This window comes from Dermacentor andersoni, chromosome 10 (assembly GCF_023375885.2).
Source record: "Dermacentor andersoni chromosome 10, qqDerAnde1_hic_scaffold, whole genome shotgun sequence".
NCBI classification, from domain to species: domain Eukaryota; kingdom Metazoa; phylum Arthropoda; class Arachnida; order Ixodida; family Ixodidae; genus Dermacentor; species Dermacentor andersoni.
This window is the reverse complement of record NC_092823.1, coordinates 48763538-48778080: the sequence shown is the minus strand read 5'-3', so window position 1 is coordinate 48778080 and position 14543 is coordinate 48763538. Positions and strand designations below refer to the sequence as shown.

Here is a 14543-nt window from a genome sequence, read left to right as displayed (position 1 = left end):
AATTACCCCGGCTTGTCCTGCGCTCCCTTTCAGCCTCATTTTTAGCCTCGATATCCGTGCAAATGCGCTTCAGTGCGCCTAGCGCCAGCAGTTCCCGCAAAGTATATTCCAAGATGCTTCTGAAGAACGCTTCATAGCCAACTGTAAAAAAAACTTTTGTGTTGGCCCCAAATTTGTCAAAACTCTGTAGTATATACCATTTGAACAATTTTGGCGGAGTCGCAGAGCTGATAATGGTGAAGATTTTTTTTTAGCAACCTTTGAACAGCACATCACAATAAGTGTGCGCATGATGTCGCTAGGACGAAAGTCCCAGCAAGCCGCGTCGGAAATTTGTCAGCGGGTAGCATGCAGCACAGGACGCCACCCGCTCAGACTGACATGCATCCTGTATATCTAATAATACCAAGCAGCGCACGCGATAATCTAGCCACCTCACACGGGGAGACAGCACGTCGCGGCACCCCGACGCGGCCGCGGTATCTGTAGAAACGTGGCCACCGAGATTACAGAAGTCGTGCCGAGGCACCGCATGTTAGGTAGTGCGTCACATCCAGCGAGCGGTAACCGCAATGTTCTTTTTTAGCATTAGAAATGGCTATAGAGAGAAACTTTGCATGACTTTCGCGCTAGTATTTGAAATGACAGATTATTGCAAGAGGGCTTTTCTATACCCATATCATAATAACCAAGGCTGTATACGCACTTCAGCGTTTTCTTGCAGTTTGTCTTTAACCAAGGGAAAGAGAGCGAGTAGGGAAATCAAACGAATTGCCACATCTTTTCCCAGCCTTTTCAGGCACATCTCAGAACAAGTAAAAACCACGCACAACACCATCACTGCAAACCAATTACCATGGATGACGAAGCCAAGCCCAGTCACAGCAAACCTGACTACGACGCGGCTGCGTACTCGAAGGGCGTCACGTGTTGTTTCCCCGTATTAACTACGTTGCTAAATTATTACAACCTAACGTTCGACAATGGACAAGACGATGACGTCGGGCAAGAAAACGTGAGTCCTTGTAGGCCATTGCAATTCCTGGACATTGGCTCTGGCTGCGGCCGAGTGACCTCGAAGATCCTTCTGCCCAATGTTCCAGAGCATGTAAAGAGAATTGTAGGGGTCGATGTGTGCGCAAACATGGTTTCCTACGCTCGCGAGCACAGTTCTCATCCAAAGCTAGCGTACTAACAGCTGGACATAACAGGAGACGTCTCAGACTTCCTCAGGCTGTACGGGCCTTTCGATCGCGTCTACGGCTTCAACAGTTTTACCCGCGTGAAAGACCAGCCCAAAGCATGGAGCAACATGGCGAAGCTACTGAAGCCTGGCGGAGAGTGTCTTCTGTATTACAGCGCTTGGTTCGCTTCGCCTGAAATCTGGAGAGCATTGGCGAGAAGGGAACGCTGGAGCAGGTTTGCGGAGGTGAGTGGTGGATACTTATAAGCAGAGCCAATTATGAGCGAAAAGTTCCTGTGCTATATCTGTCCGTAAAAGCAGGTGCCAAGCAATGTTGACGTTGGACATAATATTTGTTGAGGATGCTGACCACTCGTAAAGACAATTTAAAAATGAAAAGCATTGTCGATTCCTTGCGAAACTTTTTTCCAGCGAATCGCTTACGTTCGGGTGATATTGCGTGTCACCGTTTACTGCATCGCTGTGCAGACACTATCCTGAACTAATGAAAAAAATACGCAGTATGTTGTAATTACTTCCGAACCCGGTTCTCAAAGAGGGGGCAGCGCGATGCACAGCCCATCGATGTGCAAGGAGATTGAAATTGAAACCACCTAGTGATATACATCCCGCTAGCAACCCCATCTGAAAATCGGTTCATAACCTTTTCTCTTTGTGGTGACCGCACATAAATGCCGAAACCAGTGAAAATAAAATAAAATATGTACTCACAACCAAAAAATATGCCACAGGTAAAAAATCTTGTGGCTCCTCTTTTTATTACGTAAATTTGACAACAGGCATGCAAAACGTCCGAATGAAAACTCTGGCAACAAAAGAAAGGTGCATACCACGACATCTTCGCACATGCACGTGCTAAATTACCTTGGAGTCACAGAAAATTCAGCAGAGCCCTTCTCACAATGACGGTCAACGCGAATGTCTTTCGGATAGGATGAATATAGGTACACAACCTATTGCCGCCATCGAAACGAGTTACGTATGACGCGTGCGCTGCAAAGCGATTTCTCTTTCACACTTCCGTCAGAACACTCCGTGCACTCTTGCTCCACCGCCGTGACACCTACGCGTAGCCACGGCTTTACATGGCTAAGAAACGTGTAGTGAAGCAACCTGGTTGCTCCCTCGCACTTCGTTTTGGACTCGCTGCGCCATCTATTGGCAATACCGAACGGTCTATGCGTGGATTTAGAGACAAAAGGCGGGTCGCACCGATGTACCCGAATGTGTACAGCAGTTTCTTCGCTTTCCGTACACAGCAATCGCATAAAGTCAGTGTCCCAAGTTGTCGAGGGACTCAGAGCACATACCCAAAGCATTTGTTTCACAGCTGCCTTATGCATTGGCGCGTGAAAGGCGTTCATTGAAGATGGGCGTATTTGCGTATTTATGGCGCAGGCAGTTGAAGCGTCGTGTGATCGTTACCGAAAATACCTTGTGATGTGTATTCGGCTCCACTCACCGTTTAAAAGTTTAGGTCTTTCTTTGCCATTGCAAGTCGGGAAAATCTTAGTAACGGTGGCACTTACAGAATTTCTAAAATTTGTGCCAAAGAAACTCAGGACGCCATAACGTAAAGCTTTTCTACCAGCCACCGTAGGTGTCCGGGATAAAAAAAAATGAACTGAGCTCCCGCTACGATTGAACTCGTGCCCTCTGCGCGGAAGTCAGTTACTCTAACACTGAGTCACGCCAGCGCCTTATTTTATTACATGGGAACCGAATCTGCAGCAAAACTTGAAAAACAAAGTGCTACAGGAATTTAAACACATTTAAAAATCACGCAAGCAAGTGCAGGCGTCCAATAAATGCATCCAATCCGGCAATGTTTCTTGTGCAGCGTACACACTCTGAACGGGGGCAATTATTTCATGAAAAAACGACTGAATGTTTGGCGTTGGTTCCGCGTGCCTGTCGCACAATCTGAAGGCTATGTAGGCCAAGTACCAAGAACATGGCATATGCCGGGTCCGAGAAATCTTTAAAAGGCCGGAAGCGGACTGTGTGTGGTGTGACTTCTAAATCATTTTAATTGTTCTTTGAGGATGCCCCAGAAGAGCACAGCATCCCTACAATATACAAAACAGTTTTCAATCATTTCAGCATGTGGGCACAAGTGGTTGCTTGTCGACCACAGGATGAAACAGCCGCTTTTTTCCTAACGAGGTTTCGACAGCAAGGGTTGCCGAATCTAACTTAAAGTGTTGTGATCCCTGGATGGATGATCAATCCACGGACACGCTTAAGTACATCTTGGTAATGACATTCCTAATGAGGCGCACAATAATGGCGAACAGGTACCAATGTTTCTATGAGTTCAGCAGAATATTCTTTGAAGGGGGTAGTGAAAATATAATCCATGCTAAAGCGAGCCTTAAGAAAGAGAAATCCTTTGAGAACCTCCTTCAAGAAGCCCGAAGGAGCCCGCTGTGCATCTTTCACAGGTGACGACAAAACTATTTCTGGAAGGTAATTCATTATTCGAAGTTGGAACACCTGTTTTATCAGTTACCTATTTATATCAAAAAAGAATAATAATTTGGAGACAAGTTGCCTAACAAAAAAGGAGGAGTAGGCCAAGACCCCCTGTTTCAAGAGGAAAAAAAAACAGGTTATTATGCCGCATGGCGTCAACACGTGACCTCCATGCATAGGTGGCAAAGACACGATGGAAAGCTTGCAATGTAAGTTCCGCGCAGTGCAATACCTGCAGGACATACATAGGGCCGGCGCCTATGCAGACATTGCAAACTTCAGGTCGGTCAACTATTGACAATGCCATCCCTGGCAGCGTTTAACCTTACGTTGTACGTCTGCAACTTCCGCTGACCCGTGTGGATTGCTATTGTGATACTGAGAGAGAGAGAGAGAGAGAGCTACAACACAGTATTTAAAGACTTGTCTCCACTGAATACCTGCGATTTGGGTTGGCATCGTACACCACAGACCGGACCGAAACCCTGAACGCGTCTCAAAGTTTACTGCTGCTCCAGAAGCCGAGCAAAACTGTTGCATTATGGCAAGGACATTCTCTACACTTCTCAGAGATAAACAAGGCTATGTAACCTGCATAGAAAGTACGCGGATCTCGATGGATAATAATTTGAACCCTTCAAAGACAGGGTCCTTCAAAGTTCATGCGCAAAGCGGTTCTAAGAATGAAGCATGTAGCAGAGGTTAAAACTGACGACACTGCCTTACCGATACCCTCATGTAGATAAATTTACTTAAACAACCACCAACTATTACCCTTGCTGTGCGATTAGCCTAACAGATAGTATGCCTCGAAATAGAAGAGCCCCAATGTTTATCTGCTCTGACACCCGAAACCAGTAGTGATTAACTTTATCAAAGGCTTTTGCCAAATTAACCTGAACTCTTTCGACCTGTCCTGCACTGTCTACTACACACTCCAGCACATACCGCGCAACGTGGATGTTTGCCTGAATTATTATTCCTCTAACGCCACTTGTTTATAGCTCTTCCACCACGGATTGACTTTTGTTTTGAAGGCGGCTAGGAAATATATTCGTAAATATTTTATAATCCACGGTGATAAGCAATATAGGGCGACATCCCTCGACTTTCTATATTTTAGTTGCATCACTACCTCTTTCGTATAAGTAATGTGTGCATTTGATAGAATGTGACGGGTAGGTATCCAATCTGGTAAGCTTCTTAATACACTTTAAACAAAAAGGGTACCAATATAGAGTAAGAACACTGATCAAATGCCACACTCAAGCCATCAGGCTCAGGAGTATTGCCTTTAGCCTGCGAATCAATGGTTGCTTCAACTTCTGTGACACATATGTATCTATCAACATCATCACATACTTCTTGGCCGAACTGTGGCAGCAACAAAACAAACGTTTTCGTTACAACTTCACTATTACCTTTATGACATTGGAAAAAATTGTCATAGCAATTCGTTAACGTTTTCGTTATTCTAGCCTGGTCATTACCAATCGATCCGGCATGTTCTATCTTGAGCACTTCGTTCGACAGAGCATGCCAACGCTCATCACCAAAAGAACGCCCACACGACTTTTGCTCCAAATACTGACGTGAACGTGTTCGAACTTGTACACCTCTATATCTCTCAAGGTACATTGTCTGCATTTGTGCATTAATGTCGCAAATGTCTTCAATGTACTTGCCAGAAAGGAGACATTGATATCTGTCTAACGGGTATTTCAAATTGTGCAAGTCATTATGTTTTCCTTTTTTTTCTCAAACGACGACATGGAAGCTTCATCAAGGGTTATCATTTTAAATTCATGTTTGAATATCTCCCACTTCGGAAAGAGTGATAAAGTAGTGGGTCTTCGCACTTCAATCAAAAATATGTAAAATTCGTGAGAGTGACATATAAATAGTTTTCCACAAATTTGAGCACATCCGCGGACATTTATTATGCCGGTTGCCAAAACAAACAGGCACCAAACATTGATCACTGAAGAACACAGGTTGCACATTGTAGCCGTATAGTCTAAGGAGGACAGGTAATGAGACGTAAATTCGATCCAGCCTTGCAAGATATGTACCTTGAAAGAGTGTGTAGCAAAATGAGGTTTATATCAAATGGGCCGTACATCAAAAAGCTCGTAGTCACTTGCTGTGACATTGAAAACATCAACACTGGTATTGTGGCTCTGCTTTCTCGACGACCAGTCCTGTGTACTACACAGACAATCAAAATCACCTAAAACAACCAATACAAGGTCAGAAAGAAGCCCTCCTTCTCACGCGTTCTACTTGGCGTGCATGCACAAAGAAACTTCCAAATTTGACTTTTCATACTGACATCACACCAAACAAGGTGTCGTTCCCTATCAGTACACAGTCCCAACACGTTACACTGATGCGTTTTTCTCACAGATATCATACATCCCACATAGACAGCAATCGTGTTGCTCACACATACTTCATACTCCGAAAGAAATGGAGCTACAGGAGCCTCTGTGTTTTCATCAGATTAAAATTTTGTTTCCAGAATTGCAATAATATCTAACGCTCGGATGCAAAATACATGCAACAACTGACCCTGCCGTCGCTTACTACGTAAGCCACGGACATTCCGTGTTCTGAACGTTAAGGGAAGGGCGTCCACCATTTTTTCACTACTGAGGTGCAGCACCTACACGTAGTGCTTCTACCTTTATTTTGTGTGTCCCGCCTTTTTAAGGAGTCGCAGCTGCAGGAACTACTCGAACTGCAGCGGTATCTGCTCTCACAGGAGCTCCATGAAGGGGTTTCTTCGCCTTCGCTCTATCGCCGAGCACTCCAGTTCATCTAATGGCACTTGTTTCTTGAACACCACAGTCATTTCAGCCTCGGCAGGATGTAGCTGGTCCCGAAAAGGCGGTGATTCGGCCCGCGTTGCACAAGGGTTCTTTTCACAGTTGGTCACTGCATTTTCTTCAATACTCTTTGTGTGAAGATGTGTCCACAGCTGTGGTACTTGCACCTCCCGAGCCCGGTGGTAATCAGTTGGCGCCTCGCCAGACACATGTGCGACCTCATTTACATAAAAGAGGTGGCTAACGATGGTTTACACGTCCGCTGGTCGAATACAACGAAGCTTGTCAGCATACCTACCAATGCCTGTCTCGTGGTTATGACGATGACGGTGGCGCTTTCGGTATCGTGTTTTACACTGTCGCCCTATGTGCCCAACTCTATTGCATCGAAAAACAAGGGAATTTGTCAGGGAATCAAATTGATGATTTGCGTCTGAAGATCATCATAAGATGAGGTCGGCAGGTGGCAGAGACGCCTTCCTTGAGCGTGGACACTACATCGCGATTCGTCATCTGCGAACACTGCATGCTGTCACAACGCTACATTTCTCTCGTGATCGACTGTAGCATAACATACGGTTCCAATTCCTGAACAACACATTTCTCTTCTAGGTGAGGAGGAAACCAAAGAAGCTTCATTTTCATGTTCCAGATTTCTGAATTAATGACAAAGCACTTTAGTTCTTTGGCTAGCATCGCAACGTTTATCGACAAGCTTCTGCTTCGAAAGGCTGCTGGCAAAGGGGACGAGCCACAGATGTCTCATCTGATACCGGCCTGGTCCGAGAATGTGCTTGGCATCCAGCGCCAAGAGCAGGGCATCACGAAAATCTTAAGCGATCCTCGTATACGAGGATCTCTTGCAACACGATTCAATACGAGGATCTCTAGTATACGATGTCGTAAACGACGTATACGACATCGCTCTCCTAACTCGTCTTTGCTGAGGATCCGTTCTGGCGGCGTTTCGTCCCGGACCAGTACGAATATTTCTTCAACGTGAGGCTCTTCTTTCGTGGAACCCGTATGGGTTTCCTTTGTAGCAACTGCTACGAACATGTGGATGTCTGATTTTCCCTTTATTATGACCTTCTGTTGCATGCCACAGCAATTTTCGACCAGCCACCACAACCTGAGTAGAGGGAGGCGTGCCTATCTCAGATTCCGGCACCACCCTCTTCACCGGTTGTCAACTTTTACTGTGCTGACTCAGCCCCATCGAAACTGTCAGCATTTCAGCGTGCTTCTCGCCTTCTCCCCTTATCTATTGCCACACTGTCTGGGCCACAAGTACTAAGCATATTTTATCCAACATTATTGTTACTCTGAAACGTGCGATAACATTAGTAACTAACATACCATAGTTTGCCCCCACATAAAACTGTTATACCGAGTTTAACATCATTCATGTACCTTATCTTTATGCGTTCAGGTTAAATCTTATGTACTAGAATGCTATTAGAACAAACTACGCAGCTATGTTGACACTCTTCAACCTTCAAAGCCATGCGCCCATGTACAATATACGTCGTTGCATCGGTTGGTCTACACCGTTTTGTCGGACTCTGTATCGGTTTCAGTCAAGTGCCTATATATTTTTCTGTTACCTTAACGGAATAACATCTCACTGGAAGAAATATTGAAAAAAAGTTAATTAGTTTTCTGCCGCTGCTGCACTAATGGTCGGCCTTTCATTCTGTTTTTGTATGTTGCGTTATTGTTTGTTACATCACAAAATTTTCAAAATTTTAACACAAAATTTGTGTTACATCACAAATTTTTCTTACTGATCCCTACTGTAAGCAATTTTGCCCTTGTACGTTCGCAAATTCAGAATGTAATCATATATCTATGCTTCTATGTATACATATGCGTTTGTCATGACTAAGCGGTGTCCTTGTCATACTGCCATTTTGGGGCGTAATGGGGTTTTCTCAAGCCGCTCCATGCGGCTTTTACCATTACAACTGCTCTCGTTCTGTATTCTGTGGAATGAGAGAAATAAAGATTATTTTTACTATTATTATGACTGTGAATTCGATAAGAAAATCTGCTCAATGTAGGAAATGCTATTTGCTTTGAAAGCAAAACAATGTACCCAATATAAGGAAGGAGCTCGTTTAATCTAAATTTCTAAAAACGCGGTGGGTTACCGCCCGGTGCTTGCGTTGGTCGTCACGGAAATTGGCCGTGAGGAGATTGCAATAACGAGAGATTGGAATAGTGATATGTTATGGGTTTCCTACTAGCACATACTCAGAGACTCGTCTTAGCATCAAAAGAAGCTTATTGAAGGCCAATACAAACTGTGGGGCCAATGCCCAGTGCTCATTGTCGGTGTCAACGAGTTTCTTCGAACAGTGGCACATTCAAAGTCCGGCATCTGCGTTGACGCATGTCAGCCTTAGCTAAGGTTCATTTAAGATTGGCCTAAATCTACAGGTTGATTCATACTGAGTGAGCCTAGTTTATGGGTGGATTTTTTCAAATGCTATTGCCTAGACACGGCAGCCGGATGTGCTATTTATTCGACCATGGACTACCCAGTAAACTAGAAACGCGGGAAAACGACTAGGTAGATATATGCATAGAGATATAGATAGGAGCATTTGCTCCATAGAAAGGGCCTGACGAATCCGAAAATTATGAACGCAACAAAGTTCTCATCGAAATATTTATTGTGGAGTTAGAACGCATCCAGTTGCTCCTAATACTACGGTAATGCAGAGCTGGCAGTCACTAGAAATTCAAAGAGCTCCATGCGCATTTAGACGACTTTCATAAGCCGGAATTGCTGGCAGTGGTGAGGCAGCTGTAAGAACTTTTGAATGAATTTTTGGAGCAAGAAAATCTGGGTCTATGAGCAGAATATTATGAACGTGAATTAGGTTAACTAGAAAAAAAGTTTATATTTGGAGCACGACTGTTTAAACTAGCTGTAGCTTATTTCGATCAGAACAATCCATATTTCGAACCGCGCATTGAAGTTAGTGATGGAAAATTTTTACTCCTGTCCTTATCTTTTGCATTAAGTTTTGAAATCATATATCTGACTTCCTAGAGCACAAACGACAGCAGTGTTCGGCTTACCTGGTACAGTGAGGTACTTACATTTCAAACTTCCATAGTTTGACCTAAGGGATAACTCTAACAACATTTCGGATCCCACCACGGCGTTATACAATTAAATTAAAAAGCGCTGTAAGTGATCGTACTCATAAAGGCACGAGCAGTTTATTTCTAGCGAAATTACGTTTTCGCTCCACTGAATATCGCAGAAGCCTGTAGCCCGCCACAAACGGAAATGCCGGTCGAGCGCTAGAGAGCATGCATTTAGAGTTTTGTTCTGCATTTCTGCTTTTTCTAAACAAGCTTCGCGCCGTAGTTCAGTCGTTTGTTAAATTTCAACGCCTCGGTCTACATGACGCCGAAAACGCGACTTTATGGCACCATGGCCATGGCTCCGTTCTCGCTTTGCTCGCTTTGCATGGTAGAGGCATTCTTTCAACAATTTGAACCATGGCTTATGCCCAAATTCATTGTAAACTATCGTATTTTCGACCATTAGTTATGACGTTGTAAAGTTACAAGCATTCTGTTCCCTCTTGCTTGCGGTGCACAGGCAATTCTTTCTGCCCAAAGCTGCCAATGATTGGACACGCTTGTCGCCGAGTACGACACCCCCTCTTTATCGACATCGCCCAAGCCATTCATTACCGCTTCTAGCATTGGCGGCACTTTACTCTTCCGGACAGGTTTCCAATACGAGTACTTGCGCGCGTTAGCGGTTTCGATGTGCACAAACAAGTTGATGCATTTTCCTCATTACCGCTTGCCCTTCCACGCTAAATTTTTAATAAAGCGAAGATTTTTTTTGCGAACCTTGCAAGACACACCTGAGCATGGCTAGCCGCTGGTGCTGCTGTCGTCTTCCCAAAGAGCTCACACGAATAACAGCACCGTCCCCTTTAATGCCCTTACAGGTGTCTGGGTTGTTGACCTTCTTTTCTACTAAATTGCTGTGATAAAACGTATTACACCCAAATATCCTTATGCGATAAAATGTACGTCTTTCAGTCAACAATTCCATTATTGAAGCAGACCGCTCTGATCTTTCAGTGCTTACTTTAATAACCATTAGTTCAGAATACCATGCGTTCCTGTACAGTTCCATCATCTGAACGCCAACTACCTCTTCGGGATGGTCGCCGAGTGTTTGTGAGGATCACCGCACTGCTGCAGGTAGCCACAGTTGGGTATAGGCTGTAGCACAAGTCAAGAAGCTAGGGTAGGCTTCAATAAAAGAAGAACAAATGAAGAAATGCAATGTAATATAAGAATTGTCACAACTTCACAGAACCGCGGCGGGAGCGCACAGACGTGCTCGTCAGTTAACTTCAAGCCAAAGGTAGCAAAATGAAATAAGACAATTTGCAGCATTTTTTAACTGCTTCGCAAAAGGTCCACTTCACATAGATTTTAATGAGTTTTTTGGATCATCGGGATTTTGTATGGCCTAATGACATAGCCATCGCGGTCACCCACTGACAAAAACATTTCCCACGAGGAGTCTACAAGCGTGGTGGAAGCTTGCTTAACTCATTTGCGATGCGGGCACTCCTGGATTGAAGGGTAGCCTTGTATCAAAGAGACGCCCCTTTGGTGTTAGTAGCTAATGCAGCAGGCCCCTGGTTGTCATACTTGATTCATCATCATCATCAGCAGCAGCAGCAGCCTGGTTACGCCTACTGCAGGGCAAAGGCCTCTCCTATACTTCTCCAACTATCCCGGTCAAGTACTAATTGTGGCCATGTTATTCCTGTAAACTTCGTAATCTCATCCGCCCACCCAACTTTCTGCCGCCCCCGGCTACGCTTCCCTTCCCTTGGAGTCCAGTCCGTAACCCTTAATGACCATCGGTTATCTTCCCTTCTCATGACATGTCCTGCCCATGTGCAATTATTTTTTATTTCTACTAAAATATCATTAACTCGCGTTTGTCCGTCACCCAATCTGCTCTTTTCTTATTCCTTAACGTTACAGCCATCATTCTTCTTTCCATAGCTCGTTGCGTCGTCCTCAATTTAAGTAGAACCCTTTTCGTAAGCCTCCAGGTTTCTGCCCCGTACGTGAGTACTGGTAAGACACAGCTGTTATACACTTTTCTCTTGAGGGATAATGGCAAACTGCTGTTCATGACCTAAGAAAGCCTGCCAAACACACCCCAGCCCATTCTTATTCTTCTGATTATCTCAGTCTCATGCTCCGGATCCTTGGTCCCTACCAGCCCTAAGTAGATGTATTCCCTTACCACTTCCAGTGCCTCGCTGCCTATCGTAAATTACTGTTCTTTTCCGAAACTATTAAACATCATTTTGGTTTCCTGCAGGTTAATTTTTAGACCCGCCCTTCTGCTTTGCCTCTCCAGGTCAGTCAGCATGCATTGCAATTGATCCCCTGAGTTACTAAGCAAGGCAATATCTTCAGCGAATCGCAAGTTACTAAGGTATTCTCCAATAAATCTCATCCCCAATTCTTCTCAATCCATGTCTCTGAATACCTTCTGTAAACACGCTGTGAATAGCATTGGAGAGATCGTATCTCCCTGCCTGATGCCTTTCTTGATTGGGATTTTGTTGCTTTTTTATGAAGGACTATGGTGGCGGTGGAGCTGCTACAGATATCTTTCAGTATTTTTACATACGGCTCGTCTACACCCTGATTACGTAAGGCCTCCATGACTGCTGAGGTTTCGACTGAATCAAACGCTTTCTCGTAATCAATGAAAGCTATATATAATGGTTGGTTATGTTCCGCACATTTCTCTATCACCTGATTGATACTGTGCATATGGTCTATTGTTGAGTAGCCTTTACCAAATCCTGTCTGGTCCTTTCGGTGACCGAAGTATAAGGTGTTTCTTATTCTATTCGCAATTACCTTAGTAAATAGTTTGTAGACAACGGACAGTAAGTTGAATTGGTCTATAATTTTTCAAGTCCTTGTAGTCCGCTTTCTTATGGATTAGGAATATGTTAGCGTTCTTCCAAGATTCCGGTACGCTCGAGGTCTTGAGGCATTGCATATACAGGTTGGCCAGTTTTTCTGGAACAACCTGTCCATACTTGATTACGTACACCTTATCTCATTCGCCTAATCATATAGCACAGCTGCCACGACTAACTTTGCAACGCACCGTTGCAGATGTGGGAAGCCCTCATTCCGCCGTCACAGGACATGAAGAGCACCGACGACAGGCTGAACTATGTCCGGTCACTGGCGAAGGATACTAGGCTGGAATTGAGGAGCTGCGAGATAGCTCACATCTGTCACTCCTTAGAAGAGTGGTCCGGTGAGTGTTTGGGCCCCGATAACCCTCACGCAATCCGCAGAAGGTTCATTATCATATGCGAAGCCAGGCAAATCAAGACGTTTGTCACACAGCGTGCAAACAACGCTAATCTAATATCTTACTGCATTTAGCTTGGCCGCAGTCACACAGTATAAGCTAAGCCGACTGAGAAAGTGTTTGGAAAGACCGTAGCGGGTATTATTTGGGGCTCGGAAAGGCAATCATTATCTTGGCTCAAGTATCACGCAAGAACTCAATATACGCAAGGTCCACTGGAGAAAATATTTCGTTTTATTTTCTTTTTGTCTTTTTCTAGTTTCGTGTGAGTAAGAACAAAGTTCCATCGCTTGGGTTAAAATTTTTGAACATATTTTGCGCTTACTATTTCAAAAAATAATGACGCTGAATGGTTTCGGTAAATTACGCCTGCATGAACACCAGTGTGAGATGCGTCTTTTCCTTCGTTATAAAAAGTCACGCCTTGGATATTATTCGACTTTCTGTTGAGGCTCTGAGCGCTGACCACACCCTGGCAACACATTATTCTCGAAATTGGTACTCATCTACTTTCAGCTGTCCTAATAGTGTATTGAATACATATATTTTAAATAATGGGGTTTTTTGAGCCAAAACTACTTTCTGATTATGACGCACGCCGTAGTGGAGTTTGCCTGAAATTTAGACAAGCAGGGGTTCTTTAATTACTTCTAAGTGCAGGGGTGTTTTCACATTTCGCACCCATCGAAATGCGGCCGCCGTGGGCGGGATTCAATCCCGCTACCTCGTGCTCAGCAGCCCAAGGCCATAGCCACTGAACAACCATGGCGGGTATTCAATATTTTTTTATTTTTATATGGATATAACTTTTTTATGTTGGAATTTCTATGTTGCCCGCAAGAACGAAAACTTTGAGAGGTTCAGGGCCTTGGTTAGGCAAGCCTTCTTTTCCTCTTATTTAGTATACGCCGCATCATCCGTCGAGCCATGCACCCTAATTATTCGACAGCTGAAAAGCCGCATCATGAGAGCCGTTGTGAAAAGAGAAAAAGAGCAGAAAATTAAAAGAATGGTTAGAGTTTAGAGCCAAAGCAATGTTCGACGTATTTAGTGCTCAGCGTGTACATTGATGGCGTTTGTTTTTATTTTATTGCACAGTATTGCCGAAATAATAAACATTGAAGCTCAAAATCTATTGTATATTCCACAGGAATACTGACTGCATTGCTACCAGGAAATTACACTCTGAGCGCCGAAGAAAGGCACGACTTATTCAAAGACGCTGATGAAGAATTCCAGAACTGGGTGCGCGGACGGAAAAACCCGCACGTGGCTGACAACTACGTAATCCACGGAATAAAGTCATTGAAACGGCACAAATAAGTGCGGTTCGGCAATTCGCACGGTAAATTGTCATTCCATTAAAGGCAATATTAGTCAACGACGCTTTTTTAGCAGTGTTGATATTCCTTACTGCGAAATATTATGATGGTCGCTCATGTCATTCAATGAACGCAATGCGACCGCGTTTCATTGTGCCTACAAATCAACTTCAGCTCAGCGACTATGGCATTCTGGTGCTCCGCTGAATTTGGTTGCTTGGATTTCAAGCAATTCCGTTTGCAATCTGGCTAAAGGGCGAATAACGAAAACGCTCGTGTACCTTCCACTGGGCGCTTCTACGCAC

The 14543-nt window shown here is 44.2% G+C and overlaps 1 protein-coding gene across 1 annotated transcript; it reads left to right on the top strand.

Annotated features, from left to right (window-relative positions):
* The first annotated feature begins 1216 nt into the window (after positions 1-1216).
* LOC140213804 (uncharacterized) lies at positions 1217-14286 on the top strand. Its single transcript, XM_072285139.1, has 3 exons — positions 1217-1429; positions 12712-12859; positions 14067-14286. The coding sequence occupies exons 1-3, from the start codon at positions 1313-1315 to the stop codon at positions 14237-14239; spliced, it is 438 nt and encodes a 145-aa protein (XP_072141240.1). The 5' UTR covers positions 1217-1312; the 3' UTR covers positions 14240-14286.
* The last annotated feature ends 257 nt before the right edge of the window (positions 14287-14543 follow it).

Bases quoted from the DNA above. Each gene is read 5' to 3' on its own strand.
- LOC140213804 (XM_072285139.1), top strand. From the start codon at position 1,313: ATGGCGAAGCTACTGAAGCCTGGCGGAGAGTGTCTTCTGTATTACAGC. The intron at 1,430-12,711 runs GTGAGTGGTGGA...GCACCGTTGCAG, and splicing joins GCTGGAGCAGGTTTGCGGAG to ATGTGGGAAGCCCTCATTCC. The intron at 12,860-14,066 runs GTGAGTGTTTGG...TATATTCCACAG, and splicing joins CTCCTTAGAAGAGTGGTCCG to GAATACTGACTGCATTGCTA.